Below are 21622 nucleotides of genomic sequence, written 5' to 3'. Positions count from 1 at the left end.
CGGTCCGGGCCTGGACGACTCGACATCGGCTTGAGCCCAGAAAACTCAATAGCGGCCTCGACCCGGACGACTCGACATCGGCCCGGGCCCGAACAACTATACATCGGCACGGCCCGAACGACTCGACATCAGCCTAGGCCCGAACAACTCGACATCAGCCCGGGCCCGTTGACATCGGCTCGGGCCCGTTCGACTCGACATCAGCTTAAGCCCGCTCGGCTCGACATCGGCCCGGGCTCGATCGACTCAAAATCGGCCCAAGCCTGGTCGGCTCGACAGTGGCCCATGCCCGCTCGCCTCGACATCGGCCCGGGCCCGCTCGCCTCGACATCGGCTCGGGCCCCCACAACTCGACATTGGCCCAGGCTCGCTCGGCTCGACAACGGCCTGGGCCCCCTCGACTCGACATCGGCCCGGGCCCACTCAACTCGACATCGGCCTGACCGGTCGGCTCGACAACGGCGCGGGCCCGGTCGGCTCGACATCGGCGCGGGCCCGGTTGCCTCGAAATCGGCCCGGGGCCGCCCGACTCGACAACGGCCCAGGCACGCTCGACTCGACATCGGCCTGGGCCCGCTCAGCTCGACATCTGTCCGGGCCTAGTTTGCTTGACATCGGCTCGGGCCCGGTCGACTCAACATCTTCCTGGGTCAGCTCGCCTCGACATCGGCCCGGGCCCGCTCGCCTCGACATCAGCCCGGGCCCGCTCGACTCGACAATGGCCTGGGCCCGCTTGAAATCTGACCGAGCCCAGCTTGCTTGACATCGGCCCGGCTCGACTTCAGCCCGGACCTGGTCGCCTCGACATCGGCCCAGGCGCGGTCGGCTCGACTTCAGCCCGGACCTGGTCGCCTCGACATCGGCCCAGGCCCAGTCGTCTCGACATCTGCCCGGGCCCACTCGCCTCGAAATCGGTCCATTCTGGCTCGCCTCAAAATCGGGCTGGGCCCACTCGAGTCGACATCGATTCGACCGGGCTCGACTCGAGCGGGCCCGGGCCGATGTCGACTCGACTTTGGTCCGGGTTCGGTCGACTTGACATCGACCCGGGCCCAGTTCACTCGACAATGGCCCGGGCCCGCTCGACTCGAAATCGGCCCGGGCCCGCTCGACTCGTCATCTGCCCGGGCCCGGTCGGCTCGTCATCTGCCCGGGCCCGCTCGCCTCGAAATCGGCCTGGGCCCGCTCGCCTCGACATCAGTCTGGTCCCGATCGTCTCGACATCGACCAGACCCGCTCACTTCGACATCGATTTGGATTCGCTCGGCTCGACATCGGCCTGGCCCTGAATGACTCAAAATCTGCCTGAGCCCGCACGATTAGACATCGGCCCGGACTCGCACGACTTAACATTGGCCCAAGCTCGAATGACTAGATATCGACCCTGGCCCCCTCGGCTCGACATCGGCTTGGACCCTCTTGGCTCGACATCAGTCCGGGCCCGCTCTGCTTGACATCGGTCCGGGCCCATTCAGCTCGACGTTGACTTGGGTCAACTTTGCTCAACCTGCGCCTGAATTGTCTTGGCTCAACCTGGATCGGGCCAAGTCAAAATTCAACCCAAAATACAAATTGGATAATCAAAAAATGTATCCAATCCATATCTAATCCATATCCAATTAAATGGATTGAATTTGAAATCCAAAAATATGGATTTGGATTTGAAATAAATCCATTTAAATGGATGAAAACTAATATGGATTTGGAAAATTATGGATTGGATTTTGTAATTTGGATTTTTTCCCATTAGCTTTGATAAGTAAGTTCTGTTTTAAAGTTTTAAAAAATTACAAAATAACTAAAATCTTCTTATAACTATTTTAATATAAAGATAATTTTTTTTAAAAATAATAAAAAACGGTTATTTAGAAGAATCTAGATGATAAATGTTAAAAGAAAAAAAAAGTAAAAAAGAGAAGGGGAGTGAGTGTGGCGTAGAGATAAAAGAGGGAAGAGAAGAGATTTGGAGGGAAAAAAAGGGTTGTAGAAGCCATGCCAGTAGCGAGGCGAGAAACTTGCGATGCAAGAGTGATTGCTCACGTAGACATGGATTGCTTCTACGTTCAAGGTTCCTTTCTTCTCTCTCATTTCTGAACTCAATCTCCTTCTTCTTCTCTGCAAATAATTCCCAATTATATGATGATTGTGTTGTTGTTGTTTGATTGGTGTAGTGGAACAGAGAAAACAACCAAATTTAAGGGGCTTGCCCGCTGCAGTCATACAGTACAACTCCTACAAAGGTGGGGCTCTCATTGCTGTCAGCTATGAGGCTCGCAGATGTGGCGTCAAACGGTAATTTTGAACCAAACCCTTGATTTTAGAAGAAATACCCAATTTAATTTTGATATTGTATTTTATTTCATCTAAGTGCTTAAACTCAATGAGTTAACATGATCACTTAAGTCATTTGTATGTGACTTTGGACTAGTCACGGATAACAAATACGGGAACTTTTTTTGCTAATTCTAGAGATTAAAATGACAATAAATCGCAATTTCATATACTAAATTGACTATTTACTTTCTATTTTATTCTATTATCTGCGTTAGCGATCATCTTCCCTGGCCTTTTTTTAGTTCAATGCGAGGTGATGAAGCCAAGGAGGCATGCCCGCAAATTGAACTGGTCCAAGTTCCGGTAGCACGTGGTAAGGCTGATCTCAACTCTTATAGGAATGCGGGTTCAGAGGTGCGCGTGTCACTGGCATTTCAAAATGATTGTTTACCTTTGGAGTCATTCATTCCCTTGTGTTGAATTGTGCCCGATTTCAAAATTTTCAGGTTGTTTCAGTTCTTTCGCATAAGGGTCGCTGTGAGAGGGCTTCGATTGATGAGGTATATCTTGATCTAACTCATGCAGCTGAAACCATGCTTGTGGAAACATCTCCAGAAAGCATGCAAGACTTTGAGGAGGAAGTTCTCAAGTCACATGTTTTGGGGCTGGAAATTGAGGTCAGAGGCCTTCCCTTTTCTGAGATTGCTTTATTGATGTTACTATCAAGATACAAAATACAGTTTTTTCTTTTTTTGTTTATTTTACATGTTCTCTGTCTGTCTTAAAAGAAAATGTTTTATTTAGTAGGCAAACCTTTCAATATTAAATCAAAATTCTGTAAACGCAGTCAATCAATGCACTGAAAAAAGGTGTTTTCTAGTTCAGAAGTGAAACAGGAGTTGAATCTTAATTTTAATGTGTGTCTGTATGTGGGCACATGTATATAGATCAAATTATGTTAAAATATATCATAAAATATCAATTGAATAAAAAATTGATTTGTAAAATGAATGTTTCAAAATTTCTATGCCATTAAGTTATAAACATTGTTTAATATTAACTTTCATAGCTATATTAAAAGAATTCAATGTCATCACTTTTGATATAAATATTATACAATTATAAGAAATTGTATAATAACATTAAATGCAGTACAACTTGAAACTTCAGTTGGAATTTACATTTACCTGTTTACTGAAATACCTGTCAAACTCGCTTGTTCAGTCCTGTCCATTTATCAGGACCATTGATTTTGGAAATTTTAATGCACTCAATTAGCTTACCTTATCTTTAATTTTTTTTAAATAAGTTAATGGCAGCACAGGCATGAGAGTATATGGCAGTACTGAAACTGGTTTCTTATTCAGGATGGAAGTGATACCAAAGAAGAGGTTAGGAAGTGGCTTTGTAGAAGTGATGCTAGTTACCAAGATAAGCTATTAGCTTGTGGGGCTGTCATTGTTAGTGACCTCAGGATGCAGGTGCTGAAAGACACAGAATTCACATGCTCTGCCGGTATTGCTCATAATAAGGTAAAGGCAGTCTTGATATGCTTATATATCCATATATTATCTGTCATAAGTTCTGACATCTTTCTTCCTAAGGATCCTTGATATTTTTTTATGACGAATAACTAGTGTCTGATGCTTTTCTCAGATGCTGGCTAAACTTGCAAGTGCTATGAACAAACCTGCACAACAAACTGTTGTGCCACACTCATCGGTTGAAGGGTTACTTGCATCTTTGCCAATAAAGAAAATGTAATGTGTCATTATATGTTATCATGTATTTCACTCATAATTAAATCTTATCCAATTTTGTCTTGAATTTACATTTTTCAAGTTTCAGCTTTTCGTGTAACTCTTCTAACTGTTAAAATTTCTTTGATCATGATGATCTTTGATATCATAAAGCATGTTGTTAAAGAAAAGTTGACTTGCAGGAAACACCTCGGAGGAAAGTTGGGGAGTTCTTTACAGTGTGATCTAGGTGTCAACACCGTTGGTGATCTGCTTCAGTTTTCAGAGGAGAAGTTACAACAGTGGTATGGGATCAATACTGGGTGAGTTTCTGTCTTTTAACATGGGTGAGTTATATAAATGCACACTCACACACACACACACATATATATATTATATTATATCTGCTACCAGAATATCGTTTGGCTGTCTGCCAATTTAAATTTTGAGATCTCATTTAAATAGCAATTTTGTGTCATCCTCTAATGGCTTGCATTTCTGATCAGTGTCTTAGTTGCTCATTACTGTCTGTTTGATTGTCTCCATTGCAATATGTTGGTATTCTACTCCTGATTCTAGCTTTTACAGCATTACAGTACTTGGTTGTGGAATATTGCAAGAGGAATCAGTGGGGAAGAAGTTGAGGGGCGACTCCTTCCCAAGAGCCATGGTTCTGGCAAGACATTTCCTGGGCCTCAGGCTTTGAAGACAATTGATTCCGTAAGAGTCCTCATATGAGCATTACTCCTAGCAGTAGCACTTTATTTTGGGTGATGCTGAGTGCAGCAACATTTTATTATTTATGCACGATGAAAACTGCTTGTGCTTTATTTTTTAATGCCTCCTTGGATCAGATATTTTTATTGCTCTCATAAATATTGTGTATTTTATAGTTTCTGTTGGCTGGCATTTGCAGGATTATGATTTATTATTTTGTGTAGTTTTACAAGCTTGTACATCTCTTTTTGTGATTCATTTTTTATTTTCAGGTTCAACATTGGCTTAATCAACTGTGTGAAGAGCTCAATGAACGCCTTTACTCTGATCTGGATCAAAACAAACGGATTGCACAGACACTGACGCTACATGGTAGAGCATATAAGGTGGGTATTCTGTGACTGATCTTTACATAATTCTCTTTTATTCGGATATTCATTTTTTAGATTTTCTCATCTCTGATTACCAACTTTTCTTTTATCCTCTTCAGTGGTTTTATTTTATGTATATTTTGTTTGAGCTTTTATCTTGCAGACAGGGGATTCAGATTCACTTAGAAAGTTCCCTTCTAAATCTTGTCCTTTAAGATATGGGACTAGAAAGATTCAAGAGGACGCCCTAATTCTGTTTCAAGCTGGGTTACGTGATTTTTTGGGCTCCTACAGCTTTAAGGTTCATGGAAACGAAAATAGCATCTGGGGAGTGACATCACTTTCTGTTTCTGCGAGTAAAATTGTGTCCATACCATCTGTAAGTTAGAACTGTTTGATTTTCTGAACTTTCCTGATATAGGATCACCTTAAAGCATTGAGTAACATAACCAGCATTTGAAATGAAATAACCTGAATTACTATTAAGTATACCTGTTACTACTAGTATTTGGTATTTCTGAGGGATATGTGTTCAGTGTTTGGTTTATACTGCTTAACATGAGCCTTGCAGTTTTACTTTCCTATTTTAGGTTGGTCCTTAGCAAGTGGTACCTTTTAGGATCATATAATGTTATTTAAAATTTACATATTAAATGACATTTGTGTCTAGGGAACACATTCAATTGCTAAATACTTTGGTGGGCAATTTCCATCCAGTTCTACATCAAATCCATCAATAGATATTGTCATTCATGATGCTGTACCATCATCACCTTCAGGTTTTAACATCATCTCATTGGTTGCTTAATTATCAAAGAACTCATTCTCTTGCATTCACATTTAATTTGATGAAGGCTATGTGCTTAAGCAGGTAGTGAAAATTGTACAGGAATGGTTCCCTATGATTTACAGCTTCAATATCCTGATTATGCAGAAATGAAGCATTCAAATGCTTGTTTGGATCCACAGGTATATCAAAGCAAGTATATATCATGCTCAGATTTCATGTTAAGAAGATGTATAATATTATAACCCATATAAAACAATTTCTTTTAATATTATTCTCAGATGAGACATCTACCCGATTATTTTTAAGTGGCAAAACTGCCAGGTGGGATAGATTTTGAAGGGTTTCTAATGGCTAATATGAGGATCTGGTAGAAATATTTTATACCAGTTAGCAAATAGACATGTCATGCTTTTATAAATAAGCATAATATATTAAAGTATCCCAAAACTCAAATTTCTCATGAATCATCATATAGATGTTTTGCTTATTGGTGATCTATCAGACTTAATATTAGTTTTCATTTTACTGGGTTTTCTTCATGGGTAGAATTCTTGAAGCAAAATGTATGACTTTCAGAGAAATGAGAATTAAGCTTTTACTACTAGATCCATTAAGAATGAGGTACATTTATTAGGTAGGGTCTATCAGCTATAAAGTTCAGAGCCAAGAACTCAAAAACAAACTTGCTTGTAGGCAAGATTATTATATTTGTAACGAAATTCAACTAGAAGAGTTTGATCTATATTCTTTCTGGCTGTTAATATTCAATGTGCGTGTGCATCAGAGTTCAAACCTATGGTTTTTATTCACTAATACAAATGCTTCATGTTCAGTAATGATTCATGGGGATTTATCCTTTTCCTTTGCAGGATCCATCGAATCATTCAACCACTAAAGTGGAAGGCTTGACTGAAGAATCCTCCTTCATGTCACCCTCAGGTACTGTGAAATACTGGTTTTAGCTCTTCATTCTCTCTTCTATTGGTTCCTTTTGGAGATTTGATCATTTTTTATTTCAGGAAGTGAAGACAGAGTGACACACGGTGAGCCACATAGAGTTTTACCTGAAAAAGATCTTAGTCATGTTTCAAATCTCTCTAGTTTGAAAGCAGTTGGGAAGAAAAAGAGAGCAGGAAAGATGCTTCATGTATGCTTTTTGACACTATTTAGCTACTGATTGCATAATTTTACATATCTTAAATGCAATCATGAACATAAAAAACCTTCAAATCAGTTATAATGTTATGCAAGGATCTAGGATGCGGAATAATGTTTTTGACCGAGAGTAGTTATCTTTGTTCCAAATTCTGATCATAACATAGTTCTGTAAACTGGATGAGATTGGTTAAGCTGGTAATTATGCCAGAAGACCAATTGCAGCATAATTCTGATCCAATTGCAGTATATAAATTTATTTATTTCAACAACTGGTAAACATTGGTTGAGACCAGGTGTCAGTGCAGTACTTTTCCACAAGGTCATATGATTCAAAGTTTTCTTTAATACTTTTCAGCTAATTCCAAAACCAATATGGTTTCAATTATTAAAGAAGAAATGAATATACAATTTATGTCCAGCTACTCCTTGCAACATATCTTTTTTGTGTCTGAAAGAATAGATATTGTGTTTAGTGGGGAACTTTAATGACATGTCATTACTGGTTTTTACATGTAAATGGTGGGGATAATGTCTCATGTTGTGCAGTCTGGTTTGACCATGGTTAAGTTTTCAGAATCTTGGCTCCCAATCTGCCTGTTCTAATTTTTAATAATATATATATATATATATATATATATATATTACTGAAGAAGTCTCAGATATGAAAAGAATTGCTGTCATATCATATCAACTAATCAACTTACATGATATGCTGATATAAAAATATGGTGTGTCAGCCATGAACCTATTGCATTTAAGTTTTTACAGCATAAGATTTCTTTTTGTTGCAGGAGAACTGTTCAATTATAAATATCTTCAATAATTACCATAATTCCCGGTCTTCATTGGAGCAGAAGAATGTTTCAAATGCCCACGATGTTAAAATATCATTATCGCTTGGTAATTTTCTAATCACATTCCTTTTCTTACATTTCGGTTTCCATCTCTGTTTCTTATGCTAATATCATCAATACTGCAGAATCCCAGTCTGCTGATGATAGTTATTCAACTTGTAATGAAGAGATTGATACCAACAAGGGTGGATGTAGTGTAGGTGTACCACAGGGGAGGGAAACTTGGAGTAGTTATAATATTGATGAGATTGATCCCTCTATCATTGATGAATTACCACCAGAAATTCAGGAAGAGTTTCGAACCTGGCTTAGGCCACAAAAGCGGCCTAATGTGGCTAAACGAGGTTCTAGTATTACTCACTATTTCTTACCTGACAAAAGTAGATAAATAATTGTTGACTTTGATTTAATGTACATATTTTGGAATGTTTTATTAGAAATATGTAAGCTAGCTGATTTGTGATTGCCTATTTGGTTAAGTTTTATGGAATCAGCACGAGGAACCTTCTGGTTGTGTTGTATGATGCTCCTTGTTAAGATGCCATGTAAATATTCTTATGATTCTCTCCAACCAATTCAGCCAAAAATTGCTATTTTTCTCATTTTTGGCTGCTTCGAGAGTAAGTGGATTTCTATCTTATATCGATAGATATTGTCAAAAAAGAAAAGAAAATAAGTATTAGAATTTAGATGTCATAAATAAGGACTATTGTTTAAGCTGGGTAAGCTTTGTCTTAATTTAGCTTAAAGCATAGGTTATAAATGCGCCCTTTTTGTTTTTTGGTTAAGTGGTTCCAAGTCAGCGTTGTAGTAGTTAGTTCATTGCCTCTAAAAACAAGATGTTAAATATTGAAGATTAGGGTTTACCCAGAAGTGGTTTTTTGCATAGTTTTATTAGCATTTGCGAAGACTTTTTTTTTACAGTAAATCATGTGGGTGAGAGAAGCTTGAATCCTTGACCTGAAAGTGATTGAAGTGCAATAACGCCACTGCACCAAGACACTTTCTTTGCATTTGCATAGAATTATTGAATGCTAAACCCTGAAATACTCATTCTATAATATAGTAACTCTATTGGTAATTTGAAGAATGATGTGTCAAGTGTCAATAGGTCAATGTTTTTTGTTCTGGTTGACATTTCTCTCACTTATCCATTAAATGCTTGGATTTAAAAAATGAATCTTCTCTTTGTGATTCTCCTTCCTCTTCAGTGTGCTGTGCTTCCCCTTCCTCTCCTCAACTTCTCATGTTTTCTCTGGAGATACTCAGATCTCTCTCATGGTTGGGATCCTTAATTTCTGTTAAATAGTTGATTTAACTTGTGATTTTTATCATTATTTTTGTATTGTCACAAATGCTAAAGAAATGAAGGCAGTTCTCTCTTTCAAATTAATGATTGGATTTAAGAACTGGATAATTTTTTCTGGTATTTGTTTTTTGAAAATTCATAAAAAATAAGAAGCTTTAGACCCATTTTCTCAGTAAAATAGTATATTTTGGGGTTTCCTTGCAAGGGAAGTTGAAGGATGGGATAGAAGTTCCTAAGAAGGGGTTATCAAACACTTCAAACAAAGAGAAGAGGGAGGTCATGAATGTGGCCAAGTTGGCTCGTTTAGAGGAATGGAATGTGGTCATTTCTGTTAACCATGAACAAAATTGTTTTGAATGTAGTATTGGACTCTATTATTTACCGTGAAGGATGTGAAAAGTTTTCCCCTCAACCCAAATTTTATTTGGTCTAGACAATTTTTGTTGCACGAATCATCTTTAGCATTTTTCTAAAGCAAGCACATGTGATATAAACTTGAATGTAGCAACAAGATTCATGACAAATGCCCAATATTGTAGATTTTGACATAGTCTGAATACCTGTTTTGCTCTTTTCTTGCTTTAACCATTGTGACATTCCATAAATGAAAGTATTATAAGCAAAATCAATTATTTAACACATTAAGTGATAAAAATATTGAAATGTAAACAGTCATAAGGATGAGGTTTTCTTGCTGATCTTGGAAAGTTTACACTTAGATTAGTGACCATTTTCTGTTTTCATTTCCATCTTTCCTATTCTCTTATCCTTAATTCTCTTGTGACCACAGATACTTGGCAACCTAGGCAGGGTGTTTGGTTTGTCAGTACATTTTATAGATAAATTTAGCCATGCTTTGTTAGGAAAATGGAATATAGTTTTTTAGAACACCTGTATTTTGTCTAGACCCTTTTTGTATCTTCGTATGTTCGCCATTTTATTTTTAAATTTTGAGTTCTTATCAATTTTAAGAGTTTAAATTCCCTTTCGAAGAGACCAAGTTTTGGAACTCTAGTCTACAAAAATGTTAATAAGATGATAAAAAAAAGTTTCTTCACATGTAAAAATTAACTTACGAAAAAACTTTAAACAAAAGTTTAGGATCCGTCTGGATGAATTTATCCATAAACACTTCTAAGAAAGAAAGAGTTAAAGAAAAAGAATGAAAGTAAGTTTTTTTTTTGTAAGATATAATAATTAGCTTATGCAGGTTAAAAATAAAGATTTTAGAAAGTTCTACAATGAAATTTCTATAAAATAACTTATCCACAGAATATCTTTAGCTTATAAAAAGTTATTTGGATTTTTTTTAATTAGAAATGTTTATGGAGCTTTCATAAATTATATGTATAACCTAACTTTACTTATGTTTCTTTTTTCAATAAATTAGTTGCACTTCTCATTTATATTATATTTATTTATAATTATAAATTCTAACTTAAATATTATATATATATATATATATATATATATATATATATATATATTAGATAAAAGTATTTACTTTGAAATTTTTTTTCTTGATATACATGTTAACTATTGTTTTAAAAATCAAATATTTATGTTGTACAAAGTTGAAAAAGTATATATAATAAAAAAAATTATAATTTAGTTTTTTTATGGAAACCTTCAAGTTAAACTTAAATCTAAATTTGATTATTTTATGAATTTTATTTTTTTAGTTGATTTAATGTCATTTCATATGATCAGAGTTTTAAATAATGTTATATCTAAATTACACTATATATTTATATTACACAAACTTGACATGAATGAAAGCTTTAAATAAAAACGTGTTAGAATCTAAATTGTTAAAAACATGCAAATTCAAGGAGTTGATTCCTTTAATGTTTTTATTTATTTATTTCTCCTCATTTATTTTTTTTGTTTGTTTTAGAACGACAATGCAGGTTCTCTACTTGTAGCTCTTCACGAGATCAATTTTGTATTTATTTAGATCATGTAACAGATATTAAGACTTCTGTTATTACATAGTCTTTCTATAGACATGGAAATTTAATGTGATATCGTGGAAATTAACAACAATGGAAAGTAATAAGTATACTAAAGGAGTTATTTCTAAAAGCTGATGCATGACTCAACTAATTAACCAACTACTATGAAAACAAAAAATAAAGCACTCATATCTTGCATGTTCAGCCACAATGTCAAGCCATGCTAACAAAACAACCTTTTTTTACTATAAAAGTAACCCAAAACAACATACCCCAACAAAATTTAACAATAACTTTGTATGATAATTATAGAAATTATATTATGAATGAGAAAGTTTAAAACTTTGAAACATAAAATTTCCTATTTTCTGAAAGTCTCTCTGAATTTATTAGTGAATACTAATACTATAACCATTATTATCATTATTATTATTATCACTATAAAATACTGTTTCAAACATTTGGTGATCTTCACTATTCTAGTAGCTATTTGTATGAGGAACTGATGCTGTGTACTGACAGTCCAAAACATCGATGACCCTGTTGGCTATGGCACTTGCATAGACTGAGGAACCTTCAATTATCTGCCTCAGTGAAACAAGTCACAATTAAACGCACAATCAGACCAATGTGACAATTCTATTATTGCAAAGAATTCATAATTCTAACTACTAGCTAGTTTTATGACAAATGATATATACCAACCTTGCTATTGAATAAGAAACTGCAATATTCACCAACATGTCCACCTGCAACATGATGAAGCTCCAACTGAAGTTCATCCAGAACCTTGGAGACAAACAACAGGCAGTTGATTTTCTTCCTCTGGAAGAGTTTGATTGTGACATCATCATCTATAATCCGGACATCAACCTCACTGTCTTTGGATTTCCTCTGGAGCCATGAGGTCCTTATGCCCCCATCTGGATCACCAAAAGGCTTTATGTTACAGCTCTCAGCAGCATCTTCTTCTGTTTTGGGCCTTTTGCACCTCTCTCTCCCATACCTTTTCTTCTCTACCAATAGTTTGAGTTCATTGACGGTTCTAATAAGCTCTCTTATGTAGTCAATGGCATCCCCCACTACGGATGCTCTATCAATCTGTGTTTAATCAAACCTAACCAATAAGATTGACCAGTTGATCCATAAAAAAAATAAAAGTTCAAATATATTTTAAGTCCATATAGTTAAGAGAATGTCCACTTTTATTTTTTCATAAAAAGATCAGTTTCTTTTAGTCTTTCATGTATAGAAATGGGTCTTCTATGATTTTTACTTCACGAACATGGAATCAAATAGATACCGACAAAGACTGTATCCAACATATTTTCATAAGGATTAGAAGATACTTATGTTTTAGAAATTAAAATTGGAGACATCGTTACATTTGTAGGAATTAGTATGTTATTTATTAGTCAGAAAATTCATAGATGATGTATACCTTGGTGGGGTTTGGGATAAGATTTCTCAAGATTTTGTATTTTCCATTCAGTTGCTCTCTTCTTTGTTTCTCAGTTGCAAAATGTTTGGTAGCTTTTCCTCCTCTTCCCTTGCTAACAGAGGGTGTGACCCTGTTGAATTCCAGCACTCCCATGTCAAGCTGGCTCCCATCTCCCTCTATCTCATCCCCTCCAAAGAGTGAACCATTCCTTGAGTTGGTTGGCAAGCTGTAGCCACGAGGGAGAGACTGAAACAGCTCTCTGAGGGCTGGAGGCTGTGGAGGAAGGTTCAGATGGAATAGAGGATCATACAAAACTGAGGATGCATTTGTGTTGTCTGACCCTATTGGAAGGTCTCCAAGAAATGCCAGTGGATTCTGAAAGTTTGGTGTGTTCTGATTTGGGTTTGTGAGGCAAATGGTGGGATTGGTGTGCAAAGATGAGGCTGAGCATCTTGGTAAGTGGAGAAGGTTTAGGAGATCTGGTGAAGTGTAAGGAGGGTCTAGTATGGAAGAGGGGTTGTAGCTTTGGCTGCAGTTTTGAGTCTCCATTTGCTGAAATTGTTGTTCATTTTGTTGCTGTTGCTGTTCTATTTGATTAGCATAGGCTATGTCTTGCAATTCCTGAACAGTAGTAGGGTCCCAAGTGGACTGCTGATAGGGAAGGGAATCAATGACCTCTTGCACCAAATGGTTATCCATGTTGTTGGTGTTGTTGATGTAGGAGTTCCCCATGTTCAAACCTAGATGCTGTGAATGAGGGATGTCAATACATGTGGAAGTGACTCCACTTGCATAGATGGAGACATCTTGGTGTTGTAGATTAGGATGGTTAAAGGAGAGCTCCTCCACAGAAAGCCTGAGATTCTCTTCAAGGCCATTATCAGTGTTTGTGGTGTTGCCTAGAACCATAGGTGATGGAGGTAGAGGGTCTGGAAGAGTTTGAGGGAAGTTATCCTTTAGAGAGGGTATGCTTTCTCCCATAGTGTTGGGATCAAAGCAACCAGTTTGCTCATGCATTTTTGCCCTGTCTCCTGTACTCATTGGTCTCTCTGCAGTAGTTGACACAAATCAACAGAATCAGATATTTAAAATAAACAAAAAGAACACACCATCTGAGTGAATACAAAAATATCACCCAAGAAAGAGAAAAGGGGAAAAAGAAACAAAGGAAAAAAGACACAACACTTAGACACCAGAATTTGAGAATTCACTGAAAAAGATGTTTAAATTTGATCATTTGAATCTTGTTTTGCTGTAGGTGTCTCTAACATCAAATTGAAAAATTGATACCATTGAATGAAGAAAGTAACTACTTGCTATTGTATTTGTAAACTTGAAAATTACCTATACTAGTAAGAAAGAAAACTAAATATAATGCAGAGTAGGAAGCAGTAGTTTCATATAGAAAGCCAGAGGGATTTGGAATTCCTTTCTTTATTTTCTTTAGAGAGAGTTTGTTGTGAGAAAGGAAGAGACAAAGTAGAGGAGAGGTAGGAACTATGGTGTCACTTAAAAAAGGCAAATATCTCAATGTTTAGTTTAATCTTTTAAGCATAGGAATTGGAACAAAAGAAGAAAAAAGAGTCATTCAGTTACAAACAATTCAGATTCTTGCTTTCAGGACCCACATTGTAGGACCACTATAATTAAAAAGTCACATTTGATTAAATTAAACTACCACCATGTAATAGGTTCATTACAAAAATAAACCAACAATTTGTTCCTTTGAAACCCTTTATTAAGTTAATATTTAAAAGAGTCAAAATATTAATTTAATTTGTAAAATATTTAAATCAATTTCTAATATTATAATTTTATGACAAAAAAAAAAATCTCTGATTTATTGTTGAAGTGGCCTTTGAAGTTATATTTTAATGGTAAAACAACCTTATAAAATTTAATAATATCATATAGGATCTTCTTAAAGATTAAAATAAATATTTTATTTTTGTAAAACTTTATTTACATTTAAAAAATGGTATTGAAGTAAGTTAGAATAGTTATGGAAATATCATATATAAATAACTTTTACGAAATGTTTAATCTTGTTGTAATTATGGAAGAAATAATTCATTATTTTATTAGGAAGGTAAAGCCCTTACAAACCTCCAAAACAATGTAGATTACATGCATGAAAAACTAAAACAGAAAAAAGTAATTCTTTTTTTTGGTATAAGAAAAGAATATGATATAATTTTTTTTTTAATTCTAGTAATTTCTAAAAGTCTAAATAATTTCTATACATCAATATAATGCACATAAAACAAAGTATTGGTTTGATAAGCTATAAAAGTCTTCAAAATGTTCCATCTTCATCCCTTTCTCAAGTTGCTTTGATAAATGTGAGTAATTATAGCAACTGCATGTATTATAAACACATTACACAAGTATTACGTGATTCCATTTAACAATACAGTTGAAAATATTATTATTATCAAACAAAATTACAGAATAGTATTTGTAATTCAACTAATTTTATAACATTATTTACCTTTACCAACTCTCTTAGTAACCCTTTATCATAATTAAAAACTTCTTAACTGAAGTAAGCATTTTTTGTGTGTAACCATAAGCATTTTTATATCCCTAAAAGAATACATTCATAATCTTCAAATTATTTTTTCAAACTATAAATTTGAATCAAATACCATAATATATAATTATGCATGTCTATTCATTGAATTTTAAATAAGTTAAACATATAACGTAATATTTTCACATGTAAAATTTTCAATTTTCTTCCTATATGTAAAAATATATTAAATTATAGTCTCCACAGTTCAAGCGTTAAGGATTAGTTTTTATTACCATATATTTATAATTAAATCATTCATACATATATATTAATTGTATTTTCCATAAGTTCTCTAACACTTTTTTATTAGGTCTTTCTAATATGATGCATTTTTAATTTATTTTATATTTTTCTATCAGTAAAAAATAAATTAAATTAAAAGGAAGCAATTGAAGTGTTAAAAAAAAAGTCTCTATTTTAAAATTCACATACCATTCAAAATTTTCACCAACGGTAATTACACTATTTTTTAGACTATGTAAGTTAATGTTTTATAGTCGACATTAATAAAGATTATTTTTTAATTGATATTATTAAAATGTATTCTGCATAGTTTCCCATAGTTGTATATGTCTAATTTTGTCTTGTTTGAGATATTATTAACATCTCTTTCCTAAACAATGTCCTAAACTCATACGTTAATCCTGTCTCCTATTTCAACTAACGTGTAATAGATGCCTAAAATAAATAAATAATATATATATATATATATATATATATATATATATATATATAAAATGTTGATACGTTTGGGGCATGGAAAGAAATTGGATAATAAAAATTATTATAATTACAAGAAGAGAAGAGATATAAAGAGAAGAATGAAAATGAGATAAAATGAGTTATGTTATTCGGCCATAATTTCATATACCCTAACAATATTATTTTTCTTAAGATAATATCTTCACTTATGCTAATCTCTCTTTTATCATTTACCACCAAATTAGTTCAAGTTTCGTATTTAGAAGTATAATACTCTTTCAATCAACCTTTTAAGAAGATTTTTAATTTTTTTTATCAGTAAAAAAAAATATAGTCAATATTTTTTTTACTCTACTATAATATAAAATTGATTTTTGTTTATGATTCAAACTTTATACCATCCAAACACTTATAATATGAAAATGATTAAAATGTGTCATTCTGTATATGAAATGATTGTTAGTAGTTTTTTTCTTAAAAGATTGTTAGTTTCTTTTCAAAATTAGTTGTTGTTTTGATTGAAGATCAATGTCTATTATAACTAACTACTTCTAGTGAGTTGATTAAGTGAAAATTAAATTAATTTTACATGAGTTGATGAAGTGGAACGTCAAATTAAATTAATTTCATATAGAGAAGAACCTATTCTAATAATTTCCATACTATAAATACCTGAATTATTTAAAATTTGGCATAAAGCAGAACTAATATCGTATTATAGTAAAAAAAACATTTAATCAAAAAATATATTAAATGGTATTGTTTAAGAAAATCCTTCCGAACATAACAAAATAACATCATAAAAAGGTGAAAATAATTGGATTGGTGTCATTTTCTTCATTTGATCGTATAAAGTTAACAATAATTAGAGTTTAATAATATGGAATAAAGCTTTAACATTATTTCAGTTGTTATATAAAAAGTACATTCTAAAACATTTGTTCAATTTTTGAAGGGAAGTATATTGAAATAGAAATGTTTGTTTTTTGTTTTGTGAACATATTTTAGAAAAGAAAATAAAAAAAAGAATTAAAGTGGGAATTATGGAGAAGCAAAGATGAGGTAGAATAGGAGGGTTCACACAAAAGGTGATTGAGAAGAAAACGCGTTAGTTGGGATTCTAAAATGTATAATTAACGGCACTTGTGGTCCCCACAGCACCAAGAAATTGATCTCCATGCAGATTGGTAACTTAAACTAACTTATAGGAACCCTTTTCCTCATAACAACTCCCTTTCCCTTTTATGTTTCTTGCTAGTTATGGTTATTTTGGTAGGTTTGTTATCGAGAAATATAATAACATAGGTAAGATCATCACATTGGAAGTATTATTTTACTTTAATTTAATTACAGTTTTATTTTAAGAGTATTTGATGAGTGAGAAAATAATATTTATATATAGAGTGTTTGATGTTGGGAAGGATTTATCTGTTCATCATGATACAACAAACTTACATTTATGTGATTTTTATTTGGTGGGTTTTAACAAAAACTGAATTTGAAAATTATTTGGACGGTTTTGAACATATAGAATATGAGATACAATATTATTTTTAACCATATAGACAACAAATATTTATAACTATGCAAATAAAAGCATGAATATTAAATATCAGTTTTGATCTTACCAACAAATTGAGAGGATAAATTCACTTTAAACAATTTTTTGTTCAGTGTTATATGGGTCCAAATTATTGCTATTTGAATATTTTTACTGCATGACTATATGTTTTTTTTTTGCATACACCCAATTATTGGAATTATATAGTATAATTTTTTGTTATTATATATGGGTTGAAACATCTGTAGTGGTTATTTTTATTAATTTATTTTTTATTATTGAGCAATTTTCTTTCTATAAAGTACTCTTTATTAGTGAAACTTCATAAATATGGAAAAAAACCTATAAATTCAACCCTACAAAACTGACTCAACAAGGTAAGGTTTACCTTATGTATATATTGTAAATTAATCTTATTTTTAGTTGATGTCGGATTTCCATTATTATTAAAATAAAATATAATTAGATATTATAAGTATTATGTAACTGATTATTTTGTTTCATTTTCTTTTCAAATTGTTAGTATATTTTGTTTCTCAATATGTTTCAAATTAGCGAATTGGAGTTTGAGTAATTAGGTCCATTTACATAAGAAAATGCTTCCATCAAACTGTGTAGCCTAAAAACATTTACATTAGACTTTTCCTACTCTTCCTACACCTTCGTCTTCATTAAACTTGATGTTGCATATGTGTTTTCCTTAGTTAAGTCTTTAACAGATGCTTCGTCCATGAACAACTTAACACATGGGTTGTTGGATCATTTGCCTTTTCGCTTAGCTAAACTCAACTCGAGTTTGGGGACTTGTGTACTGGACAAAGTGTTCATGTGCTTGGGACCTCAGTCCGTGGGTGTGGTCAACTCGGTTATTGGGCCCAAAGGGTGGTCATGAGTCTGACCCAGTTTCATTAGTAAGCCCGATGGTGAATGATTTAAATAGAGAAAATAACAAGTTGGTCATATGTTGATATAAGATTATTAGTTATATATATAGATAGATAGATATAGATATATACATTAAGCTGTTAGAATAGAATATATGTGAATATACGTAGTTGTTAGTTAAATAAATATGTGCATTGTTAATTGAATGTACATGACGATATTAGTTAAATGGTGAGCACCCGAGAATAAGGGCGCTCAAGATTCTCTTTTGCAAGTTAACATTGTAAGTAAAGGTCCCCGTAAGCAGAATATTACTTAGCATCGTAAGTAAAGGTGCCCGTAAGCAGAATATTACTTTTGTTATGCTTTCTGTTGAGGTTATATTCTTTTAAGAGAAAGTCGTTAAAGAGATAGTTATGTTATAAAAAAGGGCTTGAGACCCTATGGTGTTTTTGAATACTAGATTGAAACTGAATACTTATCTTATTTTGTATGTTCTCACTGACTTGATCGTCAGAGTGTGATCCCTTTGTCCCAACGGAGCCATGTATCAGGAAAGGAGAAGACGCATAACAGAATCTAGAGCGAAGCTTTTTACCAAGTCAACTGGCGAGAGTGTCAACCGGCAAGAACAAATTTCTTCCTTCAACTATTACATTAACTCCTTTCTACACTAGTTAATCAAAAGCAAAGTATTTAGTCCTATATCAATCTTATTTTGTATTTAGAACCAATGTAAATTGAAACTAGCTCATGGATTGCAAGCAATTCATAGGATATAAAACCGAGTCATAATATGCAAAACTAACATTTGTTATTTTCCTCTTTATCCAAGACCATGTTTGGAACTTTGCTAAATGAAAAATTTCTTCAGCATCCACCCTCTCCCTCATTTAAAAGTAACCCCATTCAGCATCCACCCTCTCCCTTATTTAAAAGCAACCCCATTCCTTTGGCCCCAATACTCCATAAAACAACTACCCTTACTCCCTTCCATACATGGTTCCTTTTTTAATTAAAATGTGGCAATAAGAATCGTAGAAGGTGATATATTAGGTCGTTGTTATAAACCATTTGTATCCCTGCCCACTTAGAAACCATTGACCAGACTTGATAAGCAATCTTGCATTCCACAAAAAGGTGATGAACCATTTCTTCTGCTTGATTACATAAAGGGCATTATCGAAGATGGAAGTATAACTCCTCTTCTTAGAAGTAAATCTCCACCCTCATCAGCTAGCCATAACAACCTATCCTATCTCTTTTTTACTTAACACTATTTATCTCATTAGAGAGAAGTGAAAGTTCTCTTTCCCATTCGAAAGTATGCCTTATCTAATCAAAATTTCATTCCAACCATTTTCATTACAAAAACTAGGGATGAAAAAGCGGGCCCGCCCGCCCCGTGGAGGCTCGTCTCGTGGGTTACCTCTGTTATAGCGTTGCATACAGAGCGGTACAACAACGTTGTAGGTGGCACGATAGCAGAGCGGCGTGATAGTGGCGCTGGTGACCGTGAATGTGTGTGGGTTGAAGTGGAATGGAATGGAGAAGGAAGAAAACCTAGATGTGCTTGTGCAGTAGTAGTGGCGTAGCGCAACACACATATTTTCTTTTTTTATTTTTTGTCTTTTTTTTGCGGGCCAGCGGGTCAGTCTGCCCCACCCCGCCCCCTCATTGGCCCGCGTGGGCTGCGAGTTATGCGAGGTGGGCTAAAGCAGGTCAACAGGTTGAAAAGTTGAGTCTGCCTCGCGTTTTTTACTAGCGGCCATGGGTCGGCCCGCATGGCCCGCCCCGCTTTGTCATCCCTAACAAAAACCAACTTGGTTAACAAAATTCCTTTTGTCATTAGATATAAGGTATAACCTTGGTACCTTTATTTTAAAGAATAATTGCCAAACCACTTGTCTTCCCAAAAGTAAATAGTAAATAGTCTATCCCTTCCCTAGTTTCCTTACTACCTGTTTATCAAACCAGCTTTCCGTTTGACCTTCTTCACAAATTTTACAAATATCTCTCCACCATCATGATTGTAAATTACTTGTGAATCCTATATTATTATCACCAAAATCATATTTAGATAGCACCATTTCTCTCCATAAACCCGATTTGTCTACTAACAACTTCCACTCCATTTTGCAAGCAACGCACTATTAAAACTCCTAATATCGTTAAAACCCAGCCCTCCCCCGCTTTTTGATTTGCATAAGGACTCTCATTTAATCCAAGCAATTTTCCTTTTTTTAACTACCCCAATCCCATAACAAATTTCTTTGCAAAATCTTAATTGCATTACATACTGAAATTGGGACCTTGAATCTGTGATAGTCAAAGTGTCACATCTAGATGATCATCAAATCTACGACGAGAAAATGAAACACATAGATGATAGACTGCATTTCATGAGAGACATTGTTGAGTTTAGGGAGGTCAAAATCAAAAAGATAGTCTCGGAGAAGAATCCCACAAATATATTTATAAAGTTTTTGCCAAGATTGAGGTTCAAATAGTGCTTGGATGGATTAAATTTTTTGTTTGAGGTCATAGAAAGATAATGTTGAGAGATCATAGAATGGGAGAATTATGATGATCGAATCTAAATTATGTTCAGCAAGATCTATTAGAGAGATCATTTAAACTATTAGATCGTCTCTATTAGATCGTATGATGGAATGGAGAAAAAATCATCTAGTAATGGTTTTTATGTTATTTACTTTAAGTTAGGTTCTATATGTACATATTGTTTGGTATATAGACGACACACCGTAATTTGATAAATTCTCTGTTTGTAAATTTTTTCAATACTAATAAAAGTGATTTCTTTTAATCTTATTTTTATATTTTCTTGTTTATTATTGTTCTGAATCCAACCATCATAGTATGAATACAGATAAGAAAAGGCATAAGTAGATAGTGTTTCACAAGGAATTTGAGTCTCTCAATTATTAAAGATTGTTGCGGAGTTGAAAATTATTTGTTGCTCTTGTTTGATACAAGTAAAAGCTTCACCCTAGTTTCAAAAGGAATACTTGAAACTGCATAAATCAAGACTTCATGGACGTTTTGAATCTTTGCATCAAAACATGTTGTTATAATTAGTCTGTGCTATGCCATTTTGTTTGGCTGAGATCGACTTTTATTATAGAAAATATATTATGAAATAATTAGAAATATAATATAGATATATTTTTCCATATGATATTTACTTCCCATTATTAAAGTACTCATATCTATACTAATATATCATACTAGTAATACTTTAAAATCAATATTAAATATTATATATTTAAG

The 21622-nt window shown here is 34.3% G+C and overlaps 2 protein-coding genes across 3 annotated transcripts; one reads left to right on the top strand and one right to left on the bottom strand.

Annotated features, from left to right (window-relative positions):
• Positions 1-1891: 1891 nt before the first annotated feature.
• LOC137811679 (DNA polymerase eta) lies at positions 1892-8424 on the top strand. 2 transcript variants are annotated; one of them, XM_068613502.1, is made up of 16 exons: positions 1892-2068; positions 2172-2292; positions 2577-2688; positions 2781-2951; positions 3642-3806; positions 3931-4034; positions 4217-4336; positions 4610-4733; positions 5003-5116; positions 5265-5480; positions 5772-5880; positions 5973-6070; positions 6761-6830; positions 6911-7038; positions 7841-7949; positions 8029-8424. In XM_068613502.1, exons 1-16 carry the CDS (start codon positions 1993-1995, stop codon positions 8289-8291), a joined length of 2100 nt encoding a protein of 699 aa, XP_068469603.1. In that variant the 5' UTR covers positions 1892-1992; the 3' UTR covers positions 8292-8424. The 2 variants fall into 2 exon arrangements, with proteins under 2 accessions (XP_068469603.1, XP_068469602.1); XM_068613501.1 differs by having other exon boundaries at positions 1914-2068; positions 5991-6070.
• Positions 8425-11525: 3101 nt separating this feature from the next.
• Positions 11526-13664, bottom strand: LOC137811674 (transcription factor bHLH89-like). The gene is made up of 3 exons (XM_068613497.1): positions 12609-13664; positions 11873-12268; positions 11526-11751 (listed from the first exon to the last, which is right to left on the bottom strand). The coding sequence occupies exons 1-3, from the start codon at positions 13647-13649 to the stop codon at positions 11647-11649; spliced, it is 1542 nt and encodes a 513-aa protein (XP_068469598.1). The 5' UTR covers positions 13650-13664; the 3' UTR covers positions 11526-11646.
• Positions 13665-21622: the final 7958 nt, after the last annotated feature.

The sequence above is a fragment of the Phaseolus vulgaris genome, chromosome 2 (genome assembly GCF_000499845.2).
Source record: "Phaseolus vulgaris cultivar G19833 chromosome 2, P. vulgaris v2.0, whole genome shotgun sequence".
NCBI lineage: Eukaryota > Viridiplantae > Streptophyta > Magnoliopsida > Fabales > Fabaceae > Phaseolus > Phaseolus vulgaris.
Note: the sequence above shows the minus strand (reverse complement) of the source record. Positions and strands in the feature narration are given on the sequence as shown.